Here is a 23730-nt window from a genome sequence, read left to right as displayed (position 1 = left end):
CCTCTAGCCTGATGCAGAGTTTCTGCTCTCTGTAAAGATGTGTGGTGAGTATTTTGCAGGTGCAGTGCCTGGAGTTCTGCACAGCCAGTGTGTGCAGACTTGTAACATTTGCAGCTATTTGCTTACGGCTCTCGTTACTTCTGCGGGGTTTTCCTTCCTTCCCCACCTCCTTTGTGTGTTAATAAATTAGGATTTGGATCTCTCAAACTTTACAGTAAAGAAATAATGCAAACTGGTTTTGGTAGTGCTTCATTTGGAGAAAATGCAGTGATGCTCAAAGAAAATAGAGGTTGTTATTATTAAATCCTTGTACTGGTTTAAAGTGAATTGTTTGCCTTGCTTTTAAGGGCTGCCATGCATGCAGCACATGGTGGCTGGTCCCAAAGTTCAGGCTGGGCTTATGGGAAGGATTTCACCACCTTTTCTGCAGTTCTTTGTTAGTGTGGTGAGCCAGTAAGAGCACCATTCAGTTGGTGAAAAGAAGTTTTATTCCAAGCTAAAAGGGAGCTCTGTCATTAAAGTCTTATATTTTAATTTCTTTCCATGATGATGGTGCTCATACAAATTTACTGAAAAACACTGCCATCAGCCCCCCAGTCCTACAGCTTTCCCATATAAACTGTTCAGATTCCTATGATCATATCTCCTGGAGCAGCAGTAGAGTCAGGTATGTGGTGGCTCAGTTCTGGCATAACTCAAGAGGAAATGTTGGCTGTATTTTGAAACATGGTTGATGTGTCCACCTTATGTTGGTTTAGTTATTTGATCATATTTCCCTTAGGCTAACAGAATTGGAAGTTACCTGTTTTCCAGGAAATGCAGTGGGTATTTTCAATGCACATCCACACCCCTGACCCCACCACCCCATTTTGTCTTTAATGTGATGATAACCACCAATGCATAGTGCAAGAGATATCATTGCTTCTATGTGTATTTGTATTTATGTGTCCAAGAGTAAACTTGACTTGAGGTTTTTATTTCCCAAGCTGTGGTGGAGCTCAGACAAGAATTCAAAGCCTGAGTGTGCACATCTAGCAGATCTGGGGTTCTGCCCTACTCCTTGTTAGGGATGATCCTGCAGGGTTGAAGTGTATTTATAGGGTATAGACAACTGATGTCTGTCCCTTTAGATTAAGCTCTTTTTGCAGGAGACATAGGGTCTTGGATGTTTAAATTATTAATGTGTGAAATAACAAAAACCAACCTTTTCTCCATTTAAGAAATGTTTTCTATTGCTCAAGTTTTAGGACAATAGAAAACCATAGCATTAAAAAATGGGCAAAATTCATGCATTTTGGAGCACAGATGAGTGTGTACATACATACATTTAATAATTCCTGTTATCTTTGCTCTATGAAGCAGCATTAATATCTTTTTTCTTAGTGTTACGTTACCTCAGAGTTTGGTTTAATTTTCTTTGTTGAAGAATGAATGGGGTTTATTTTCTGCCCCTTTAGAAATATGACTGACACTAATTCTGTGGTTTCTTTTGCTTCCTGTAGGCTGGCCCCGATGCGATTGTATACACTGTCCAAAAGGCATTTTGTTCTGGTCTTTGTAGTATTCTTTATTTGTTTTGGTCTGACAGTCTTCATAGGAGTAGCAGGTAAGGATGTTCTCTTTTTAGAGACTACAGTTCTCATACACTTTGTCTAAACCTGTTGGTATTTACAGATGTATTTAAATGCTAATGAGCTTACTGCTCCTGAGTTATCCGAGGAAGCATTAGTCTTGACAGGGAAGTGCTGCTTCTATGTCACTTTTTCATAGGAGTACTGCCTACAAAGATTTGGTATTTGCAACTGCTTTGCAGGGGAGAGTGGATAAAATGGAACAAAAACAGCTTCATTGCAATGTAATTTTTCAGCAGACTGCTACATCAATTTTTTTTCTTTGTATTTCTGTCTGTAAAATAGTAGTGCTAAGGCTTGATTTCCTGTGAGGAAACCGACAACTGTTTGTAAAGCCTTCTAAATGTTTGGGTGATAAATGCCACTTAAATACAAAATCTTTTAGTGTAAAAATATTAACTTCACTTGTCAAACATATATAAGCTTATGTCTCAGGTTTTGGAGATCTTTGTGAGAGTCCTGACATGACCTGACATAGCGCCTGGGTACTCATCCTGAAGATCAGAGAGATTTGTGGTAGTCTGGTTGACAAAGATGCAGTGTCATTAGGGTGTGGAAAAGCATGGAACCCTTCTTTATTTTATGCCAGAGGGCTTTTCCAGGGCTAAAACATACTTGAAAAATAAGTCAGTGTTCTGTCCTAGCAGTGTTAAATATACTAATACTCTGCTGTCAGGAGAGCTTGATCAATGCAGAAGTTAAATGACAGGGAGAAGGGGGAGGAGGGACTGGTACTCATTTAGTGACCCACCCCCAATTTAAGAATTACTTTAGGTTGTTACCATCTTACTCTTCTTTACTGCTGACTTCCACATCACTCAGCATGTCCAGTGTGTTCTCCTGTGCCCCTCTCTGTGGCTTTTTGACCTGTCTGTTGGCTTGTCTTTACCTCTGCCCTGTCCTTCGCCTCCTTTAGAGTGAGAAGGGCTGCCCAGGCCTGGGAGCCATCCAGTCCTGCCTGCCTTGGAAAGAAGGGTGGGTTAATTGGAGGCAGCTGTTCGGGCTTTTTTATGCCCATCTGTGCCTTGTAGGCAATACATTTTTCATAATAGCCTTCAATAATTTGACGGTGAAATAAAATCTTCTTTCCTGCTGTTTGATTTATTATAGCAGCTGAAGGTCTAAATAGCCTTTTGGTTTGTGAAGGTTAACCACTGAGATTCCTGTGACTTGCTGAAGGATGCTGAAGGGCATTATTTGGCCACTAAAATACTGCATAAACAGATTTGCAAAAGTGCATTTTATGATAAAGGAAAAAAATGGAAATATTTAATTTAGTATAATTTGGCTATTTGGCTTTAAAACTGAATCATATTTACAGTTGTGTACTTATACTGCCAGGCTGCAAGAAATGAAAGAAAGCTCTTTTATGTAAGACTAGGCAAAAAGCAATACTCCCGGAAAACTGAGTGTTTTATTCTTAATCGGTAGCAGAACCTGAGCAGGAGCTGTGCTGGTGTGTTGTGTCTGCACACAGAGCAATCTGGGGATATGGTTACCTTTGGCCCGGGGGACTTGGCTGCTGTAAACAGCACTTGGCCATCTGTACCATGCTGTGGTCCCAGGCCTTGCTTGTGATCCCCTTCAGGAACTGGCATGGCTGTGGGATTCTTGTCCTTCTAAGATTGGTTTGCTGGATAGTTTGGCCGACACTGTTCATTATTATAACTTCAATATTTTTAAAAGGATGCTGTTTACCTTGGGAGGAGACCCGCTGAACAATCACTGTGATATTCTTCACGGCTTTTGTTGACAGCTGCTTGCTTCCTGTGAATAGAAGGAGGGGCCTTAATGGCAGAAAGCTCCCTCATTAAAGGGTACAGTCTGAAAAAACTCACCAAACCCACTAAGGAAAGTGTGGGAGGTACATCCATATTTTCTGTGCTACTTAAATATGCCGTTGCCCACACTCAACATCTGTACCCGCTGTTTCGGAAGCCTGGCAGAGCTCTTTATTTTCATCTGAGAAATCCAGGCAGTTTGATCGGAGATGGATGCTGCTCTTACAGTTCCTGTAATCCAAAACAGACATATACTTGTTTGGTCTTTCTTACAAGTTGCACTCTCTTTCTCTTTTCGCAATGGGTCTGTGTTATCTTTGGGGTGATACAAGTTCAAAGAAAATCCAAGGTGCAGAACTCATTTTCTGTAGCTGTGCGGTTCATCACCATGGGGTGATTCTTTGCCTTCATCTGTTGTTATGTTAAGTGAGCAAGACTGAAATAAAGAATAACTATTTAAATTAGTCTCCATTTGTTAGTAATGAAGCCCCAGCATAATTTTATTTCAAAAGCTTTTATATGTCACTTGCTAGAGAAGAAGCAGTTATAGGCACTAGAACTTCATTATTTGTTTGGTTGCTGTTCTTAAAAACTTTGACTGTGATTTCTCTGTCCTAATATTGGTTCATATCTTCCAATTAAAAAAATAAAAACTCTTAAAGGCTATTTCTATTTGTTTCATCAAGACCTAATTACTTATATGTGATGACTTACCAACTGTGAACACCTACTGAAACTCAATTTTGCTTTTTAAAACAAAAAATGCCTTTCAAAAATCTGGTTTATATGTACTTGAGAACTGAAAAGGTCAGTGGTGCAGAGCTGACTTTATAGTGGGTGGCTGGTAGTGATGTTGCACTGCAGTTCTAATATGGAACTCTGTCTGTGATGGCTGAAATTCTTAATTTTTCCTTTAAGTCTGTAAGGTGGTTAATGTTGGTATTAGAGTGGTTGTAGGAGCCCAAGCAGTGCTGCATGTTTAGAGCTGTCATGACAGCTAACCTGTCTCGGACAGAGCGATCCCATGCAGCTCATTTATAAACGTCCTTCTTTTCCATTGTTTCTCTGTAGTAACTTTGAAGTGTTTGGTCTTTGTGAAAAGCTGCTTTTCTTGCATCATTTTTATAATAATGAGTTTGTGATTGAAAGAGCATATTTCGAGGGTTAAAACATCCCATTAATTTGCCAGACCAAATATACACAGGGAGAGACCATTTGGACAGAGGGATCTTCCTGGCCCAAATACAGATGTACATGTCATGCTCATGTCCCTGCTGCTGTACATCTTCTCCGTGTGTGTTCACAACCTGCTGAATAGACACAGATCTTTTCCTACTCTTCCCTGGCACTTTCCTGGTTTAGTCCTTTTGTGGTTTGTGTATGTAAAAACATGTCCATTCTTCCTGTCCTCAGAACCTGGTGCTCTTGCATACCTAAAGGGAAATGGTACTGCTGTCTGGAATCACCTTATCAGGGGTTATGCAGAAGATGAGGCTTTTCTCGGAGGTGCAACACAAGCTGGAACACAAGAAATTCCAGTTAGATATTAGGAAAATTTTCTAACTGTAATGATGGTTAAATACTGGAACAGGTTTTCCAGACAGGTTGTGGAAGTCTCTGTCCTTGCAGATGCTAAAGACTTAACTGGACACGCCCTCAGCAACCTGATCTAAATAAACAAGGGGGTTCTGTAGCTGAATGCTTTCATGACTGCATTCCCATAAAATCTTGGGAGATATATATAGAGATATATATATACACATTAGATAGATAGAGATAGATATATATGAATAAATAAACTACTACTAAAATTGTAGTAGTTTAGAGTACACATTCGGGGCATTTGATGTGGAGTTCTTGATTTATAATTTACTTTCTTTAATAATGCGTAGAAATACCATGGCAGAGGTGCTTAAAGGAACATGCAGGTCAAATTTATAAATGATACTGAAATATCCAAATGCTTTACCCTTTATCTGAAACTTCTGAAAAGTGGAATACTATATACATGCTTTGCAGGGGGTATTTTGTACAGTCTTTTGAAAACCTATATTTACATCATCACTTACATGTATACTTCAATTTATATTTATATTTATATTTATATTATTTATATTTATATTTATATTTATATTTATATTTATATTTATATTTACTTTCTTCCTTCTTATATATTGTGTAGGTCCTAATGTAATTGAAACTTCTGTAGCAAGAACTGACTTAAATAGCAGCCTAAAGGTAAGAGTTAATAAATATTGTTGGATTATATGAATGGTGTTATTTGATGTTAGCAATATTAAGCATTTCCCTCCTTCCCCCCAGTTATTTTAAATGTTTAAACTTTTACTGCAGCATGTCTTAGTGGTGCTTTCCAGTTGGAAGCTGAACATGCAGTATTTGACTACCACTGTGTTACTTCATGAATACCCAGCAGCAGGTTCTGGTCTCTTATTGTTGTGAGCAGGTCAGGTAGAGATTTCTAGTATATTTCTGCACAGCAGTTTTTGACAAAGAAACACATGAGTTTTTCCCTGGTGAATTAATGTTGGAGATTCTTGTAGGGGGTTCAGAAATAGACATTTGAGAACATTCATTGAAAAACAATGCATTCGGTGGCAACTAATGCTATTATCCCTCTTGTGATTTCCCTTTCTATCATCTGTAAAGAAATATTTCTTGTTAATTGTTCACTATAGTGTGACCAAGACATGGAATCTGGCTTCCTAAGAGGAACATTCACATGTTCTCAAATGCTTTCATATTTTGGTTCTTGGTTCTTGCATTTTTGTTTGTCTAGCTCTTCACTGTTAACTTAATATCTAAAGTATTTTTTGTGAAAGTGCAAAAAATATTTTGCTGTGGTTTGTTTTTTTTTTTCCTGAAGTACATTTCCTTTAAATACACTGAGACTTTTCTTATTTTTTTTACCTACCAGTCAGCTATATATATATATATATATTTGGATTGATACAGTACCGTAGGTAGATTTTATTTTTTTAAGGCACATCTTGATTTCAAATGAGAGAAGTCTTTCCTGTGTGTAGGTTTTACCTGTTAATGATACCTTTCATTCTTTTGAACTGAATGTGGGATTTTTAGAAAATCCAGTGGAAAATAGGGCTTTTTTGGAATTACAGTTTAACAAGTATTAAAACTATGTAGCGGATGAAGGCCCACAAATATGAATTTTGATGTAAAGTGCTAAGAATTATTTCTTATATTCAGGCTAGGCCTCAGGATTTTGTTTTCCATATCTGAACTTTTCTGTTTTATTGCTGCTGCTTTTCTGGGTTTAGGTAGTTGTACCTTTCCATACTTCAGTGCTTTGCAAAATACACGTGCTGTTTAAGCTGCTTCTCTGGAAGGCTGCTATGTGAGCTGCTTATCCTGCTGTCCACAGAGTAGCACGTAGAAATCTCTTCTCAAAACCACTGTCACAAACACAATTAACATGCCTTTCATTGTTATAACTATAGATATGTCATGGCATGGTGGTTGCTAACCTTGTGGGCTTTTTTACAGCTGAAGCCATTTAATTTAAGTTCGCCGCCACTGTCAACTTACAACCAGCAGCTGTGGCTGACCTGTGTGGTTGAGTTGGATCAGCACGATGGTGAGAATCTGACCTAATTCTCAGGAAACTGCTATAGCAATCTGTCTTTATATCTTTAATTCCATCTGTCACTCACATGATCCTGTTGCTTTCTGGCTGTGGTTAGTAGGTTTTTCCTCTGATATGCTTTTCTTCCACTTCACCCCCTTCCCTTGTTAAGGACATGGACAGCACAGGTTGAATTGTAAGTGACAGGAGTAGGGGAAAAGTTGTTTGTTATTTTTGTGAAAACAGTAGTGTCTGTGTATTTCCTTCTTCATTTTGGGAGGAATTAGATGTGTAGATTGTAATGATACTGATTTTTCAATACAGCTTCCCTGTATATATGTGAGAAATATTAGTGTATTAGTAATTGTAATCTGTCAAGATTCAGTACAGGGCTTGTGACTTACTGCCTATATATAAAAATACTGTACCCCTACTCCAGTAACGTGTAACTGGGTAAGTCTGAGTAGTACTTGGGTGGCATATGTGTTTTAAATGATTTTGGAACTCGTTGAGATTTAATTTCTGCCCGTAGCAATAGATTAATACTTCCTGTTTTAATTCCAGTATCCTTGAAGAAGAATGTGACTATGACAGTCAGAGTCCTGGGAGTGGTGAAGGATGGAAGCACACCGTACGTTAACAATCAAGTTCACAATCGGACGAGATTACTCAGTTGTGCACAAGTACGCACTTGCTTAAACAAAACTCTGATGAATAATGAAAACGTTATTTTCTTTAAATCTGTGTGCAAGCTACTTTATGTTGCAAATAAGAATGTACCTGTTAAACATGTCTCAGGAAAGTTCTATTTATAGTGGCAGTGTAGGCCGTAATGCTGATAAGACACCTACCCGTCCATCCTTGTTTACTTCTGTGACTTGTGTCAGTTGCCCATTAAAGACCCCTCTTTCTTGTTAGAGTTGCTCTTTGTCAGTAAAAGCAGTGGGTGGATCCTGTTCAGTCACCTAAACACATTTAGCAGCACTGAAGAAAGGGATATTGTAGCAGAAGATTGGATATGGGATTCCAGAGGAGAGAAGAGTTCTTCTCCAACACCTTGCAAAATCTGCCTGAGATCAGCTGGCAGCTGTGTTCTGAAAAAGCCAAAGTTTTTTGCCACTGTGAAGAAACATTTGGCAATTCTAATGTAATTTTATTCTAATGTAATTTTCACTGAATTTTTTAAGCTTAAAGACATTGGAAACAGCTTCTCCAACGCAAATCCTTTAGGAAGGACATAGGTGAAGTTTTTTTATGATAAGCATATGTAGTACATCAAGTGTTTTCTTTTTATATAGATTTATGCACATATCTATGAAATTTGCAGAAATTAGTTAATAGTGCTCAATTACATTTAATTACAGCCAAGAGAGCAATATACTTGGCTTTTCTCTTTCCTCCTGTTAACTTTTAAAAATGAGTTTGTACAAGGTAGCCCCATCTCACTAGCTTGAGTTAGTGACAGTTATTTGGGTCCACCGTAGTGCTGCAAGCAGTTGCTGTCACCAGCTCAAGTGAAAAGCTGGCACTGTTTATTGTTCAGCCACTGATCCACCTGACTGACTTTATCAGTTTCTTCTGCTCTCTGGTATCTTTCAAGAAAGTCTTGATCAGACTGATTGAGATCAGTGACATATAATAAATATCATCAATATTGGACCATTTAGGAACAAATTCTCCAACTTATACTAACAGTGCATAGTCTGGAATAATTTGAAGAGTTCTGTGTACTATTCTGTGTGTATGTTCACAGAAATGCAGTGAAATCATTGTGGCTCACCTGGGCTACCTGAACTACACTCAGTACAACATATTTGTCAGCTTTGAAGATCTAAACAAGTTAACATACACCATCCAGAATATTACTTTCACAGTAAGTATAAAGGTTTATATTAGTAAAAGAAGTCTCTTTAATGCTGTAGAAGTATGCTTTAATTGTAACAAAAAAGTGTCACGTTTTTGAAGATATATAAAGAAATACATCATAATTATATTTTCTGTCACTATTAATGTCAGAGCTGTTGTAGTATTTACTGTTGCTAAAGGTCTAGACCAATTTTTTTAACTCTATAAGGAAAAAAGTTCTCTCAGAACTGCTGCTGCTGTATTCTGTAATAGATAAATTTGGTCTGAATGCTGGGAGATATTTCTTACAACAGGCAAGCTAGATTAGAACTTGCAGTTATCTGCGTTTGCTTATAGAGATGTTTCCTCTCTGCAGGATGGTATTTTTTTCAGCCTCTCCCAGAGGTGTATCTGAATTAGCAAAATTTTCCAGGTTTCATAAAAGTGTGGGCTGGAAAGGTTTAACTAACTCAAAGGAAAATGAAGAGATTTCTTTGGGGGCACTGTGCTTTTGAGGAAGAGATTTTTTTTTCAGCTAACACAAGCAGGTTGCTAAAATAATTCACTCAAATGATCTCCAGTGGAATAACTATCTCAGTTAATAGTGTTAAAGATTGCTTATAAAGCACTTATGTCATGTGTATTGATTGACTCCAGAAAGAAATTTAGACCCATTTGCACTGGGAGAAAAGGGAACTAAGCCAGGTTTATAATACAGCTTACTCTGATGTATTTACCTGTATATAGGATTCAGTGTGTCAGAGCAGGTAGCAACCAAAAATCTTACTGTAAAGGAAAAATATTTTAATATACTAAATTAACTTTCTAAATATTAATATTTTTATTACTCTATGGCATAAAACATATAATTATGAAATAAGCTCTAAGGGGGAAAAAAACCCTAGGCTCACAAATGCTTTATTTAGTTCCAGATTTCAAGCAGAACAAAGTATTGGGTCATTTATAGTTGTACAGTTTTTTATCTTGCTTTGCAGGTTGCCTTTAAGGTAGAACTGTATGCAATCCCAAAACACTCCGACCCAAACTTTCCTGCAGCAACTAAAATTGTCACAATTATTTCATTATTACAATTGTTATGGTGATCTCAGTTGAAATCAATGGGTTGCCTTTTGTATAATATGTTCCTCTACATATAATTTTCATTCTGCAATTACAGTTTAGAAAGACAAGACAGTGGTTGACAGATTTAATACATTGAAAGGTAAAGCTTCTTGTTCAGATGAGCAGAGCATATGTTGTGCCAGGGAGCTTACATTTCAAAAATGGCTTCAGTAGCATGCCAGGTATGAGATAAACTGTCAACAGAGCAGAGTTTATGCAAACTGACATGTTATAATTAATATTCATGCTCTTCTAATAATTAGAGCAGAAGAAGGAGGCTTTTCCCCTTAACCTATATAAAGATTTAAACTAGTAAGCTACTTATCCTTCCTTTACATGATTTTCTCTTTTTTAACTTCTGAGACAAGTGAGTAAGCTTTAAGAAAATAAACTCCTTACAGGAAGTACCTCTGCACCTTTCTGACTTCTTCATAATCAATTTATGCATCTGACCTTGGTAGTACAGAAGAACACGCTGGATTTACTCATTTATTGGCATTCAAACTTTGATTGAAAATGCAGTTGAGATCAATGAAGACTTTCCTATTTGTCATGAGAGTGCTTTAACATATGACAGCACTGAGTATGTTATAAAGTGACAGGTTAAAAGAGAAGCAAGGCTATTAGGCTGCTTTGCTTATTTTTTTATCAGATAGTCCTGTGAGTACAAATCCATCTTTATTTCTCCATGGTGACATAGTGGAATTTGGTTATACCTTTAAATTTTGGAAAGCCACAGAACTTTTCAGTATCTGCAATAAAGTGCTAATTACTGATGTCATATGTAGTCTGTCAGAATAGTGCTCATTAGGTTCTTCTGTTTTCTTGCAGTGGAAGACCTATAATCCAACCTTTTCACAAGTGGAAATATGGTTCCGATTTGTCTTTGTAGTTCTGACTTTTATGGTCACGGTAAGATTTTTTTGCAGCTTTTTGGAGTTTACTATGTAGGCAGCTGATAACACTGCTCTGTAATGCTGTGTTTAGGAATTTAACCCCAGGCAGCAAAGTTAACATGTCACTGAATGAAAGTTTCTGAATTACTTACATAGTTGCTGCTTTTATGTTTTTACACGTCGTATTGAAGGGACATTGGGAAAATAGGATAAATGGGAAAACTTGTTTTCTCTAAACTCTGGATTTGGATTAAACAGAAAAAAAAAGCTTAGACAAAGGAAGCTATGATGAGATTCTAAAGAAAAGTATTTTTTTGCAGTGTAGGTAGGCTCAGGAATAGGATGGCCAGAGTGTGGGCTGTTTGACCTTGATCTAACATTAAAGTTATTTCTGCCTTGCATGTGAGGATGGGCCAGATGACCTCCAGAGGTCCCTTACAACCTAAATTATGCTATGATTTAGATGATGTCTCCTCTCTAACCTGTCTTGGCTCCTGGAAAAGAAGTGTTTGGGAAAAAAACAACATAAAATCTAAAATCCTGTATTTTCAGTGTAGAGACACCAAAGCACTGCACGCTTCCATAGCATTTTTCTTGCAGATGATGTTGCTCAGGTAATTGTGAATATAAAATGCAGTCTGCTTTTTAAAAAAGTGAGTTCAGGTGGAAGTAGTTGATAGTGTGTGACCAGTAATGTGGCAACATCTTTTTTTTTACACTTTGTTGATTTTCGTGTATTGGCTGGTTTACTTCTCAGTTCGCTTGGGAAATGAAGTAATTTGCACTGGGGTAAGCAAGCAAACTTGAAATAGAAACTAGGAGACCTGGCTCCCATTTTACAGTGGTCTTAGTGGCAAGGGCCTTGTGAAGTTGCCTTTGCAGTGTGCTGGGCTCTCTCTTAGCTCTGGTAAAACCATTGAAGACTCTATTCCATCCTTACAAATTGTTGTTGTTTTTTATAGTGTCTGTTTGCACATTCCCTGCGGAAATTCTCCATGAGAGACTGGGGTATTGAACAGAAATGGATGTCCATCCTACTTCCTCTCTTGCTACTTTACAATGGTACTTGTATCCTTTAGATCTTAGAAAAACACCTTTTAAAAAAAAAGACAGAGAAGGCAAACTGGAATTTCTCCTTGAACTTATAAGCAGTTGTTTATAAAGCTTCAGAAAACTAAATTTAAAAAAAAACCCAAACTCTTCCAAATGTAGCAATTTCAAGGGCATAACGAGTGGGTGGATTTTGTTTTTCTCACATGGATGTCAACTATTTGTTTAAGGCTCTGATTGGAATAGGTGCCTACCTTACTTAACCTCCAATTTCTGTTTGTGTGCTGTCTTCATTTTTCAGATAGTCTCTCTTTAGTTAAAAATGGAAGCTACTTCTAGTCCAGTAAAACACAGCAAGTTCTAGCACTTCCTAGCAGTACCAAAAGAATATTTGCATCTTAGTCATTATACGATATTTTTTTAGGTCGTCACCATTAACAGTGGTTTAGTAGAAAGCCTAATAAAACCTGAAATCTTCTAGAAATGTTGGCAACCATTAGAGATTATTTCTGCAGCAGAGTGGTTTGCTGCTGGATGCACCATTTTCTTTGTTAATTTCTTTAAAATAAAGCAAACTTCCGTTTCATTTGCTGGTGTAATTTGAAAAAAATCTGGGGTTTTTGTTCTGATGAAGATAGATTCTGTTTTACTTTTCATACTGAAAATTTTTTTCTCTCACTAACTTTTTTTTTCTTATTTTGTTACAGATCCGTTTTTCCCTCTTTCTTTTCTGGTGAACAGCTGGTTTCCTGGAATGCTGGATGATCTATTCCAGTCACTTTTTCTGTGTGCATTGTTGTTGTTCTGGCTTTGTGTCTACCATGGTATAAGAGTACAGGTAAGAGATGCAACAGTATCTTCTACTTACTGAGGAGACAAGACTTGTTTTGTTCAGTTCTCTCAAAAGGTGACAAAAATGAAATCAAATTCTTACAAAACAGACATTTATTTTATTCATACAGTACAATGTGATGTATGAAGCTTTGGAGTTAGAATGATTTATGGTGAAGTAGATTATTTTGAGTCAACCAAGCCTAAATGAAATAGATGGAACAGTCATCAGAATTATGGTGCCATTATGCTTCATTCTTGCTTGAAGGGTTTCGATGTTGTATGTGGTAGTTGATTGGTTTTTTAAACTACTTTAAAATACTATATAAGAGTAATAGGAATTCTGGAGCCTATTCCTGTATTTGCATTATCACTGAAATATGTGGCACCTTATAAATAGTATGCTGCAACTCTGCTTAATCTTATTAACACAAATGATGATACAGTATAATGTCTTCTCTGGTCGCTTGTGCAGGATAAAAATACAGAAGATGAGTCTCTTAGTCCAGTTCATGTTGAGTGAAACAAAGATGATAGTTATTTTATTCTATCAAGAATGTATAAAATCTCAGGGGCAGGTTTACACTTTCACCACACTGTTGTTTTCTTAACAGGGAGAAAGGAAGTGTTTAACTTTCTATCTGCCCAAATTCTTTATTGTTGGACTGTTGTGGCTGGCCTCTGTTACACTGGGAATATGGCAAACGTAAGTAATTTAAAATGTATTGCACAAGTAGGAGCTGAGAGGGTTCAAGAATGAAAAGGCTGTGTGTACCTAGTGACAGCTATTTCTTAGTGCTGGGATTGTGATAGGGGAATGGAGTTCAAATTCTTACATCTTTCTGCTCCGCAGACTGTGACTGGTTTGAAAACAGTTCTCCATGGACAACCTAGTAGTAAATAATTTCATAAATCTGAGTAGTATGATCTAGAAATCATTGCTTTGTCAGTATGTTATGGCTCCCTACAAGAATCACTCTAGTGCTATGGCTCAATTAGCTTTTAGTAGCTGAAGCAGCAGTTTCTCTGTAGCTAATTATGACATAGTTTGACCAGACTTTCATAAAACCTGCACAACTGGTACTGGCATGGCTTAGTCAAGCTATGCTGTCTGTACTCAAAACTCTGTTCTTTTGCTTGGTTTAGTGGTTCTCCCTTTTTTCCAATTTGTTGTGTTAACATAAAGGTGTCCCTCTTCCCCACCCAGGAAACTTTGTCCATTTTAGAACAGTTGTCGTTTCTATACTGTTTTAGTCTCAAGTGTTTGCCTCTTATTCTATCTCTCAGAAAGAAGTTACCTCCTAATCTTCCCCTTGCCGTTTTACATTATCGAAAGCAGTGCAGTTGCAGGAAATGCTCATGCTATTAATAAAATTGCTATGAGGGAAGGCCTCATGGCACAGCTTTCTAAAGATAAAGTGTAGACACTGAATCCTGAAGACTTGTAGGAACCCTGAAGGCTCATAGGAATTTACAAGATACACATTTTCTAAAAAACAAGTCGGGAGATTAGACATGATCACAATTTAAGTCCTCCATAGTTCTTCAGATTTAATTTGCTATATATGTTAAATTGTCAGGACTCCATTGGAATTAATGGCATTGCACCAACTTAACACAGCCAAACTCTTTTGTTATAATTCGTATAGTAACCTTAAACCTTTTCTTTGTGAGTGGGTTTCTTGGTCAGCATGTCTTTTTAACCTTGTCTGGAATTGTGTACGTACCACTTTCTAATTTTGAATCTTTTCTAGCGTGAATGAAGTACATGACCCTACATATCAATACAGGGTTGACACAGGTAATTTCCAGGTAAGTCAAAAATTACTTCTTGCTGTCCAATTGTCAGGTACAGTTAGGCAATATAAGGAGATACAGGGCTTGTTCTTCTATAAAAATGTATAACAGTTTAGAAAACAGAAAATGCTGGTCACACAGTCTTATTCTGACTTTTGGTTTTGCTTTAGATCATGCATAGATCATATTGAGATCTGTCCCATTGAGAAAACTAAGTTTTCTTGGAAATCTGGAGAGTAAACACCACAAGTTTTTGGGATTGAAAGAAAAAAATTTGAGTCTGTTACTCAATTTTGTTCATCTTAACTCCCACCAAGGTCCCTTACCCCAGTAAATTTCAGACTTTCTTGTTGTAAAGGAAGATTTGATGTACATGAGTTTTTGTAATGTTCTGTGTTTTTAGAAAATTATTGAGATTCAGCCAGTTCTGAACTCAGTTAACAAAATCTTGGCTTCTATTTAGCATCCTTTCTTTACATTCCCCAAAAACCTCCCTGAATGTATCACTGTCCTTGTTTCATGAGCCTACTTTCCCTGCATGAATGTTGTGCTTCTGGGAACTAACTATTTCTGTGACAGAAGAAGGAATAGTTGAAATCTTGTTAAATAATAAAACCAAACACTTCCCTTACAGGGAATGAAAATCTTCTTCCTCATGGTGGCAACCACATACATTCTCTACCTTTTGTTCCTGATAGTGAGGGCATGCTCAGAACTTCGAAACATGCCTTATGTTGGTAAGGAATAATTCTTTTGATTCTTCCCAAATGGCCTTGCTTCTCCTAGATGTAGGTGTAAATTCACTGATAACAACTTTTCTTAATCTTTTTCAGATCTCAGGTTAAAATTCTTGACTGCATTAACCTTTGTAGTGCTTGTCATTAGGTAAGGCTTTTCAAAGTACATTTGACAGTACTCTAACTCTTCTAACCTTTTTTTCAGGGCTTTGAATACAACTTGTTGCTAATAAATTACTCAATGAAACTGAAGAATGTATTTTAATATTACTGTGATGGCAAGCATTTCTTAATTTTTTAACCCTTCTTGAGGCTTTTTGAGCTAACTTTACATTATTTGGAATAACATGGCAGTGCACAGGATTTAGTAGTTCACTTGGCAGAGCTCCTCTGGAGCTTTGTAGGCTTCACTCAGTCAAAGCAGAAGTTTACGCTTAGTTTCTTACATTACTGTTTTATCTGTTTTCCCTACACCAAGCTGTTAATTCTAATAGCTGTTGACTCTCAGATTGTTGTGGATGAAATCTGAGAATTTCTGCTTTTCTCAGCTGAGTGCTAACTTCTAATCACAAAAGAATCATTCTTAATTTAGAACTAGCAAAGCAAATATATCTTAAAATAAATGGTCAGCATGATAACATGATTATTCTCTCATATACTCTTCTGTCAAGCTTCTGTTTCAATTTGCAGCCTAAGGACACAGTACACCTATATGCTTTATTTTTTTCCCCGCAGCATTGTTATACTCTACCTGCGCTTTGGAGCACAAGTTCTACAGGACAACTTCGTTGCTGAGCTGTCAACTCATTATCAGAACTATATCCTTGTGTTGTGACACTGCTCAAGTAGGAATGTTAATCTGTTGTCGTGCAGAAGGTGCTTTAACTGAGACCTTTGACTTCCAGGTGGCCTCATCAAGTTGAGTCTGTTTTGTTTGAGATCTCCTGTCAGCATTTTGTAATGGCTCTTTGTAAAGGTTATGACCTAGACAGTCTCAGTCTAGTGTGTCCACATCACATGCATCACAACTGCCTGTGATACTCTCCAAGAGGAATGAAGTCTTAGATATGCATGCCTGGTGCATATCTAACTAATTTTAATGAGATATTATGGCAAATTAGGCAATGTTTGCTGCCTCAGTTGTTTGCTCTAGACTTAGCAGCTGTCATGGGGCATACTAAAATATGAGAAATTAATAGTTTTGATGTCACTGAAAATGCACTTGAGTATTGGTCCAAGTCTACATGTGATACAGGTCACAGCAGAGAATTTAAGTGGCTTGGGAGAGATTATTTCTGATGTCTGTTGACAGCAGGATTGTGACCTGTGTTCCTGGCCCTGAACCATGAGATCCTAATACATTCTACTTTCTGAGAGCGCTTGTGGGACTGCAGCTGCTCTGGTTGCTGATTAGCTTAGGTTTGAGTTGGGAGGTAGGAGAAAACAATACGTAAAGCCTTTAGTATTCACATAAAACAATGGTAAGAAACCATCTTCAGAGTTCCATCCACACGTAGTCCTTTCTCCTTCCTTCTTCATCACTGTGCCAAGGAAGAGCTTTTTTTAAATAAACCAAACCCACCTGAACACCCAACTTTGCTTCCTTTCAGCATTCAAGGCAGAACTATTTGATTGACCATGCACTCCACTGCTCAAGAGCAGACTGTACTTCAGCAAATGTTACTTGTGTTAAAGCTTTGTTTTCAGTGGGAGCTTTACCTTGATATAGCCTGAGTGCATTAGTTGTCATTGAATTTTAAACATGTAGCTTTGTTTAGCCGTTCATGCTCACAAACTTCAGTAAGGTAAACATTCTCTCCGTTGAAGCAGCCTGTGTATGGGTTGGGTCTTGTTGCCAAAGTTAATACGTGTGGAAGTATATTGAGCAATATCCTTGACACTTAGCACCAGCAGAATTCTTATCATTTTATGGGTTATTGAACTTTTATCTCTACACATTAGCCTTCGTGTATTCACCCTCGAAGAATGCGCTGTATGGTAAGTGTGAGCCGTTGTCTGGCAAACGTGGATGACAAGAGCTGCCCCATGAGCAGATGCTGTGCAGTGTCTTTGTGTTCTGGCTGCCTCATTACTGTTCCGGTTTGCTTTGACTTAACTTAAGCAGAAGCTGCACTCACTGCTCCTGAGCAAATTAGTATTGGAAATATGACGGAACACATAAAATGTAATCAACTGATTAGCCAGGCTTGAATTCTTGTGCACTTAGATGGAGTTTACAGGCAGTATGGTGTTTGTATGTAATGCCCCAGTCTTTGAAGTGAGTCACAGACAGCCATTAAGAAACAGCATCATTTCATTTGTACTTGCTTCTAATGAAAGTTAAGACACTGGCATACTGGCAAACAGGACCCTGAAATCCAAATGCTGTTGGAAAAGTAGGAGTGGAGCTGATCTCTAATATGGGAGGAATTCTGGAGAACTTGCTGTGGGTAGGGCTGCACAGGGCCCGTATAAAGGGAGATAAAGGATTGAGTCAGTGGCAATTCTGGTTTTGCATTCTGATGTGAAGGATACAGTCTGACTTACATGATGATTATAAAGCATTTCCCTCACTAACAAACAAAGATCATTAAAAGAAATACTTTTACTGAGAACATTCTCTGCTTTAAGCATTCTGTCAAGGTACAGAATCACAGAAGAGCCCTGGTTGGAAGAGACCTGGAAAGATGATGTGGCCCAACCTTTCATGGGAAAAGAGGCCTAGATGAGAATATCTAGCAGCCTGTCCAATCATATCTTGTATGCTGAGAGCATGCAGAGGGAAGGCACTAAATAGTGAAGCTCGTCCTTTCTCTAATCCAGAATTGAGATGGACAGAACTGTTTCAGAAAAATGCTATTTTTTGATCCAGAATGGAAAAAGAACTGGCTGGATGCAGATAAAGTTGAAAGCCACCTGCTGGGTTGCAGAAATATTTGTTTGTAGACAGCAGAAGGTAAAATGCTGCCAGGAAAAAGATGCTGTGGCAAATTGCTAGATTGAATTTTACTTGCATACAACTGTGAACTGCAGCTAAGCAGCAAAGATTATGCAAGAAATGAAGGCCTTAAAACAAGCTAGAGGGAGTTGGCGTAAATAGCAATTGCAAAGTATGTGTTTCTTTTCATCTCACCATAAAGGTACAAGTTCTTCCTTCATCTCTTTCAAGGATAGAAAATAACTGGATAATCACTGACTTGCAGTCAAGGGATTACAACTTTGGTCTACTATACTTTTAGCTTAGAAATAACCAAGAAGTCCATGCTTTTTAAATGCATACATAATTTTGATTGAGAATAATCAATTTATATGCAGGTTGAAATACAACACAGGAAATTGCACAGGGGAGGAAATGAACCTAGACAACATGGAGAATATCTGTCTAAAAATGAGATAATTATGTTGTCTCCTTAACTCCTAAGACACTATAATTATGGGGCTGAAGGGCAGTGAATTTAAAGGAGAGAATTCCTGTTTGGATATAGTTTTGTTGAACTGTGGTTGTGACTGCCTTGGAAATTGTTGTGTCTGTTGCTACAGTGTTGAGTTAGCACTACAGTCACATTTCTATATTTAACACACGAAATTAATCCTTATTTGTGTTTTCCAGAATCACAGTTGAAAGACAATCCTGCTTTTTCTATGCTGAATGATTCAGATGACGATGTGATTTATGGGTAAGATTATAAAATACCTATGGGAAGTTACTTCTGGTGTGTTATTTTTGTAACATTCTTTTAATATTAATTAAGTGAACGGTTTGTTAAGTGAAAGTTTTCTGCCTTTTCCAAAACAAATACAATGAGAATGTGTGTTTGATTCTTTTTTGGTTTTTTTTTGGTTTCTAAAAGGGATTGCCATGGTACTGATACAAACAGGTAAGAAAATATGATGCTGGTAGCTCATGGAGCAAAGGCAGTAAGAGCTGTGAAGGGCAAGGGCTTTCTTTTTACACTGGGAAGGACAGCAGGAGTCAGATGGAATTAGCAGAGTCAGCTCACATGTAAATGCTTCAGGGAAGGAGAGTGGTGCTGCTTTAAGTCTCCAGCACTCACTGAATGAGGAATAATCAAGTCTAGCAAAACTTCCTTGACTTGGGTGATTATATGTAATATGAGAATATTAGTAGCACTTGGAAGCCATCCCAGTCAGGTGTCTCTGTGCTGGACACTGAAATGCACCCATGATGTTTTCACCTCTTACCAAAGACACTGAAGTGGCTGGAACAGTGAGGATGGGACCAACACTGCACTAACCTGTACAAGTTCATGCTGGGAGAGCTTGCCTTTGGTTAGTTAGATGAGCAGTGGTAGTGCCAGCTTGCTTCTTGCAAATCCATGTGAAAAATGGCTTTTACTGGAATAACTTTTATTATGCATCATTCTTGGGAGAAAAATAATGTGCTGTTCATAGCTCCCACAAGGAGGAAAAACAGATACTAGCTTCTTAACCAAGTAACAGTTTGGTGCCTCAATGTAGTTTAGAACTTTCCTCTTTATTTTCAACTTCCTATCTGAACACCACGTTCAGAAGTTACAATACATGTCTGTTTCACAGGAGTGACTATGAAGAGATGCCCCTGCAGAACGGCCAAGCCATTAGAGCCAAGTATAAAGAAGAGTCGGATAGTGATTGATTGACTGGTTTCAATGCTGACAGACTTGTTCATCTGGAGTTGAGCCAGTTCTGGAGTTTTCCTAGGTGGACAACTTCTTTGGCTTCCTACAGTCTGCTGTCATCTGAACACCAACTCCCAGGAAGGACATCCTGCTTCTGTTTCTGTTTACAAGGATAAAACTGAGAAAACAAATGATGGAAACGGTTGTGGTAAAAACTGAAGAAACCAAAATTTTTACATGTCTCATAAAACGCCTGATAGCAGGATGTCTGTGGACTAAAACCTTCGTCTGTTTCAGTTTAAAAGTCTCACAGATTGTGTACTGAGTTTCAAATTGCTTCCTTGCTGTTTGGTTTTGGTTGTTTTTTTGTTTGTTTGTTTGTTTGTTTTCTCTTTAGGATGATGTACAGCATACTGCCATTCATCTGTTGCATTTTGCATTAGCTGTTTTGTATACTGTCCACTGTGGTATGAAGTGCCTCATTTCCCTTTCAATTTTCTACCTTAGCCTTTTGTGTTGGAGGTAGGGAATGAAGTGGGGTTTTGTTGGGTTGGTTTTTTTTTTTTTGTTTGTTTTTTTTTTTTTTTTGTTTGTTTGTTTGTTTGTTTTTGTTTTAATCAGTGCAAGAAGACACAAGCTTTCTATTCTTCCTTCAAAAAAGTGATACATATTTAAGGCCATTTTTAAAATACATTTCAGTAAGTTTATTGGATTTGTAAGTGCAAGATATGGGAAAACAGGCAAGTTGTAGAGAGCCAAAATAGTCTCAGTGGCGCAAAACTATTTGTATAATGTATGTTTCATTACATGCTTTACTGACACAGCAGAAATGTCTGTGTTGGTTTTTTTAAACAGTCCTTTCAAATGGAAATATTTTGGAAACAACAAATCTCAGAAGGAAGCCAGTACTGACTTCTACTGGTTTTGTATGCTGGAGGAGATTGTTACTTGCAGAGAATAGAGTATGAAAGTTTTCTAAGGAATTAACATTTTCAAATTTCCAAACATTTCATTTTTAGAGGTATTTTTTTCTCCACCAGTTTTCCCTTAAGGTGTATTCATGGTTACTCTACATGCTAGGAACAGCTGTGCTTGCTGATCTTGCACGTACTGAGCGTGCCTGAGAGTCAGCTTGTGAGCATGTTCTGTGCACAGTTCAGCTTCTTTGACGTGCCAGTGGCCACCTGTATGATGGGAACTTTTACTTGCACATTTTGTGATTATCTGTATTCCAGTCTGGGCTGGAACAAAGTTATATGGGAATTAAGTATTCCTTGTGCAATGCTGCTGCTTCTCTGTTTAGAAGTTGGTTTTCTCCTCCACCATTGTTCGGTTCTTTATTTAAGATGTTTGTTTGTAACTACTTTTGCTTTCAGATACTTGACCTTTCTAAAAGTATCTCCTTTTTTCATGTACTTGTAACAGAGGTTTACTCTTGTAAAATTTCTCTGTCCTGCTGCTTTAGAAGACTCTCAAAAGCACTGTTAATCTACTACGATATGGTGCTGGGTTGCACTAGGGAGTTGTGCTCATCATTAAAGTAGTTTAAGCAGAATAGTGCAATGAAGTCCTGCTAGACTTGCTGAATATTGGGTGGAAAGGCGATTCATTGTTTTAATGCAGCAACTGCTCTAGACCGTGCCCATTGCAATAACTTCCTGGTGGCTGTTCAGGATCATGAAGGGGAGGCTCTACAAGGCAGCAGCTCACTTAGAGAGGACCAAAGGAACTGCTTCATGTGGTTGCACCCTTGCTCTCATAGAATAGTTCAGATTAAATCAGTGCTCTGCTAAAGATGTGTCGTGAGACACTGTATGTGTGTGAGAGAGGGAGGAAAAACTTTTAAAAATTATGTAGAGCTGTGAAATTTTTGGAGAGTATCTGAAATGAAAACCTTTTTGTGCCAGGGATCATTTGTTAGAAGCCAAAGCACTGATGGATGGCTAAAGCAAGGAAATTTCTGGGGAGGAAGAGCAGGTTTTTCCCTTTAACTCTTAATCGGTATTACTTTAGAAGAACATCTAGGAAAACACTAAAAGAAGTAATTCAAATTAGTGGTGGTTTTCTTCCCAGTAAACTGTAGCAAAATGTACTTTCAGCACTTCTTTTTAGACTGTTTTGAAAGGGTATGGGAGATGCTCTGTATCTTAAAATCGTAGAGTCCATTCTCATTTTTACTATTCCTGAGATAACTCTCCCTGTTTGAATGTGCAGAGTCAGACTTGGCAACCAATTTGACATCGTTTACATACGCCAAATCCTTTCAAGTTCCACTGGAGTAACAGTGGGTTTAGGAAGTAGGTTTTCAAAAATTGATATTTACACAATTCTTACATACTCGGATATTTTTCCTCTGATATTGTTTAATTCTCTCCTAAATTGTTATGAAGAGATAAAATTTGACCAATGTGCAAGGTACACTAATGTTTCTTATCACAGTCTGAACTTGTTGTTACAGTTAACTCTCAAATAGCGTCATGCCTTGGGATTTCATTAACTAAAAAAAATGTTTTTAATCTGACTTGAAGATTATTTTTTCTAAGCTGTTTTCAACCCATTTCTCTTGCTGTTTTCTTTGAATAAACTTCACTGCATCACTACATTCAAAGTGGAAATAGAAAAGCTGATGGGAAATGTGTACCTAAAGTATCTCACTATGAAAATAGTGAGAAAATAATTTCTTTGGTAATTTTTTGAGATGATATTTAAGCAATGTTTGCCATGCAAAATAGCTTTCTATTTTGGAAGTGCTGCAGTGCTATGGTAGCTTGGTTGAATCACTGTTGCATCAAATTCAATATACAGTAAGAGGGCAAAAGCAGTGAAGCAGATGAGGAACTTGTTTTGCTAGCAAGACTCCTCTTATTTCCATGATTGAAGAGCAGAGACAGTATTTGAAGAATATTCCAATATGGATTGTAAGCAGCTTGGGAGCAGGTGGCATAAATTCACCTCTGAGTAAAGTATTGAAATCTAAGGGTCAAACAGAAGAAATCTGTTTAAGACACTAGCCTGGCTTTCCTTTTATTACTGCTAAAGTAGTTCCACCACTAGTGCAACTGTACAAACTGAGAAATGTACACAAGAAGGCCTCACAGCACACCGTGAGCCTGGCTCTAACGGAGATGCCATTAATAACTGCAAGACTTCCACAAACACAGTGATTACAAGGGACTTCTAGGAGATCAATAACTGAGTGCAAGGCAGTCATAGCAACTATTCTGTAGTATTTGCTTTACAAATACAGTTGGTGTTAAAATAGGTGGAAAACTTTCCTAGGACTGGCAAAGAGGAAGCCTAAGGTGTAATACCAGTGAGAGACAGCTCATGCATTGGATCTGTGGTGCCAGTATTGGGGAGAACAGTTCCAGCTAAGAAAGACTTTGATTTGTTGTCTTTCTCTGAGCCAAATGACATTTTATCCATAGTTACCTAATTTCCCCACCCATTTCCTTTTGCTTATGCCAGTAATAACTTTTGCATTACTGTAAAACTTTTTTTAGGAGTTTGTAAATATGTAAAATGAAAATACGGAAAAATTGTGTACCAAAATGGTATAAAAATGTGTAAGATAAATGTTCTGTTTAATGAGAAGCTGTAATTAAATGCTTCTTCGAGAAAGTGTGCATGAGAACATGTTAAATATTCTGTGTATCTGTAAGTTGTTCTAACAAAGCAAATTATCCATTTATGTTGTAAAACTTCACGCTAATGTGGAATATGAAGGAAAACGGAGTATTTTACTTCAAGGAAGTTTCTTGTAAGACTTTATGTGCATAATCATTGTTAAATATGTTCATAATAAAGTTTTATATCTTTA

At 37.5% G+C, this 23730-nt stretch overlaps 1 protein-coding gene across 2 annotated transcripts in view; it reads left to right on the top strand.

Annotated features, from left to right (window-relative positions):
* The window catches only part of TMEM181 (transmembrane protein 181), a 35112-nt gene extending 11382 nt beyond the window's left edge, over positions 1 to 23730 (top strand). For both annotated transcript variants that reach the window (XM_040059596.2, XM_040059597.2), the window contains exons 2-17: positions 1503 to 1606; positions 5595 to 5650; positions 6935 to 7025; positions 7578 to 7696; positions 8767 to 8886; positions 10812 to 10892; positions 11839 to 11938; positions 12634 to 12764; positions 13372 to 13463; positions 14512 to 14569; positions 15189 to 15291; positions 15388 to 15439; positions 16027 to 16109; positions 17200 to 17289; positions 18902 to 18968; positions 19849 to 23730. In XM_040059596.2, coding sequence (XP_039915530.1) covers positions 1503 to 1606; positions 5595 to 5650; positions 6935 to 7025; positions 7578 to 7696; positions 8767 to 8886; positions 10812 to 10892; positions 11839 to 11938; positions 12634 to 12764; positions 13372 to 13463; positions 14512 to 14569; positions 15189 to 15291; positions 15388 to 15439; positions 16027 to 16109; positions 17200 to 17289; positions 18902 to 18968; positions 19849 to 19927 — 1426 coding nt within the window. In that variant the 3' untranslated portion in view covers positions 19928 to 23730. The remainder of the gene's footprint in view (positions 1 to 1502; positions 1607 to 5594; positions 5651 to 6934; positions 7026 to 7577; positions 7697 to 8766; positions 8887 to 10811; positions 10893 to 11838; positions 11939 to 12633; positions 12765 to 13371; positions 13464 to 14511; positions 14570 to 15188; positions 15292 to 15387; positions 15440 to 16026; positions 16110 to 17199; positions 17290 to 18901; positions 18969 to 19848) is intronic.

Source organism: Hirundo rustica, chromosome 3 (genome assembly GCF_015227805.2).
Source record: "Hirundo rustica isolate bHirRus1 chromosome 3, bHirRus1.pri.v3, whole genome shotgun sequence".
Taxonomy (NCBI): Eukaryota; Metazoa; Chordata; class Aves; order Passeriformes; family Hirundinidae; genus Hirundo; species Hirundo rustica.
This window is presented reverse-complemented; position numbering and strand designations above follow the sequence as displayed.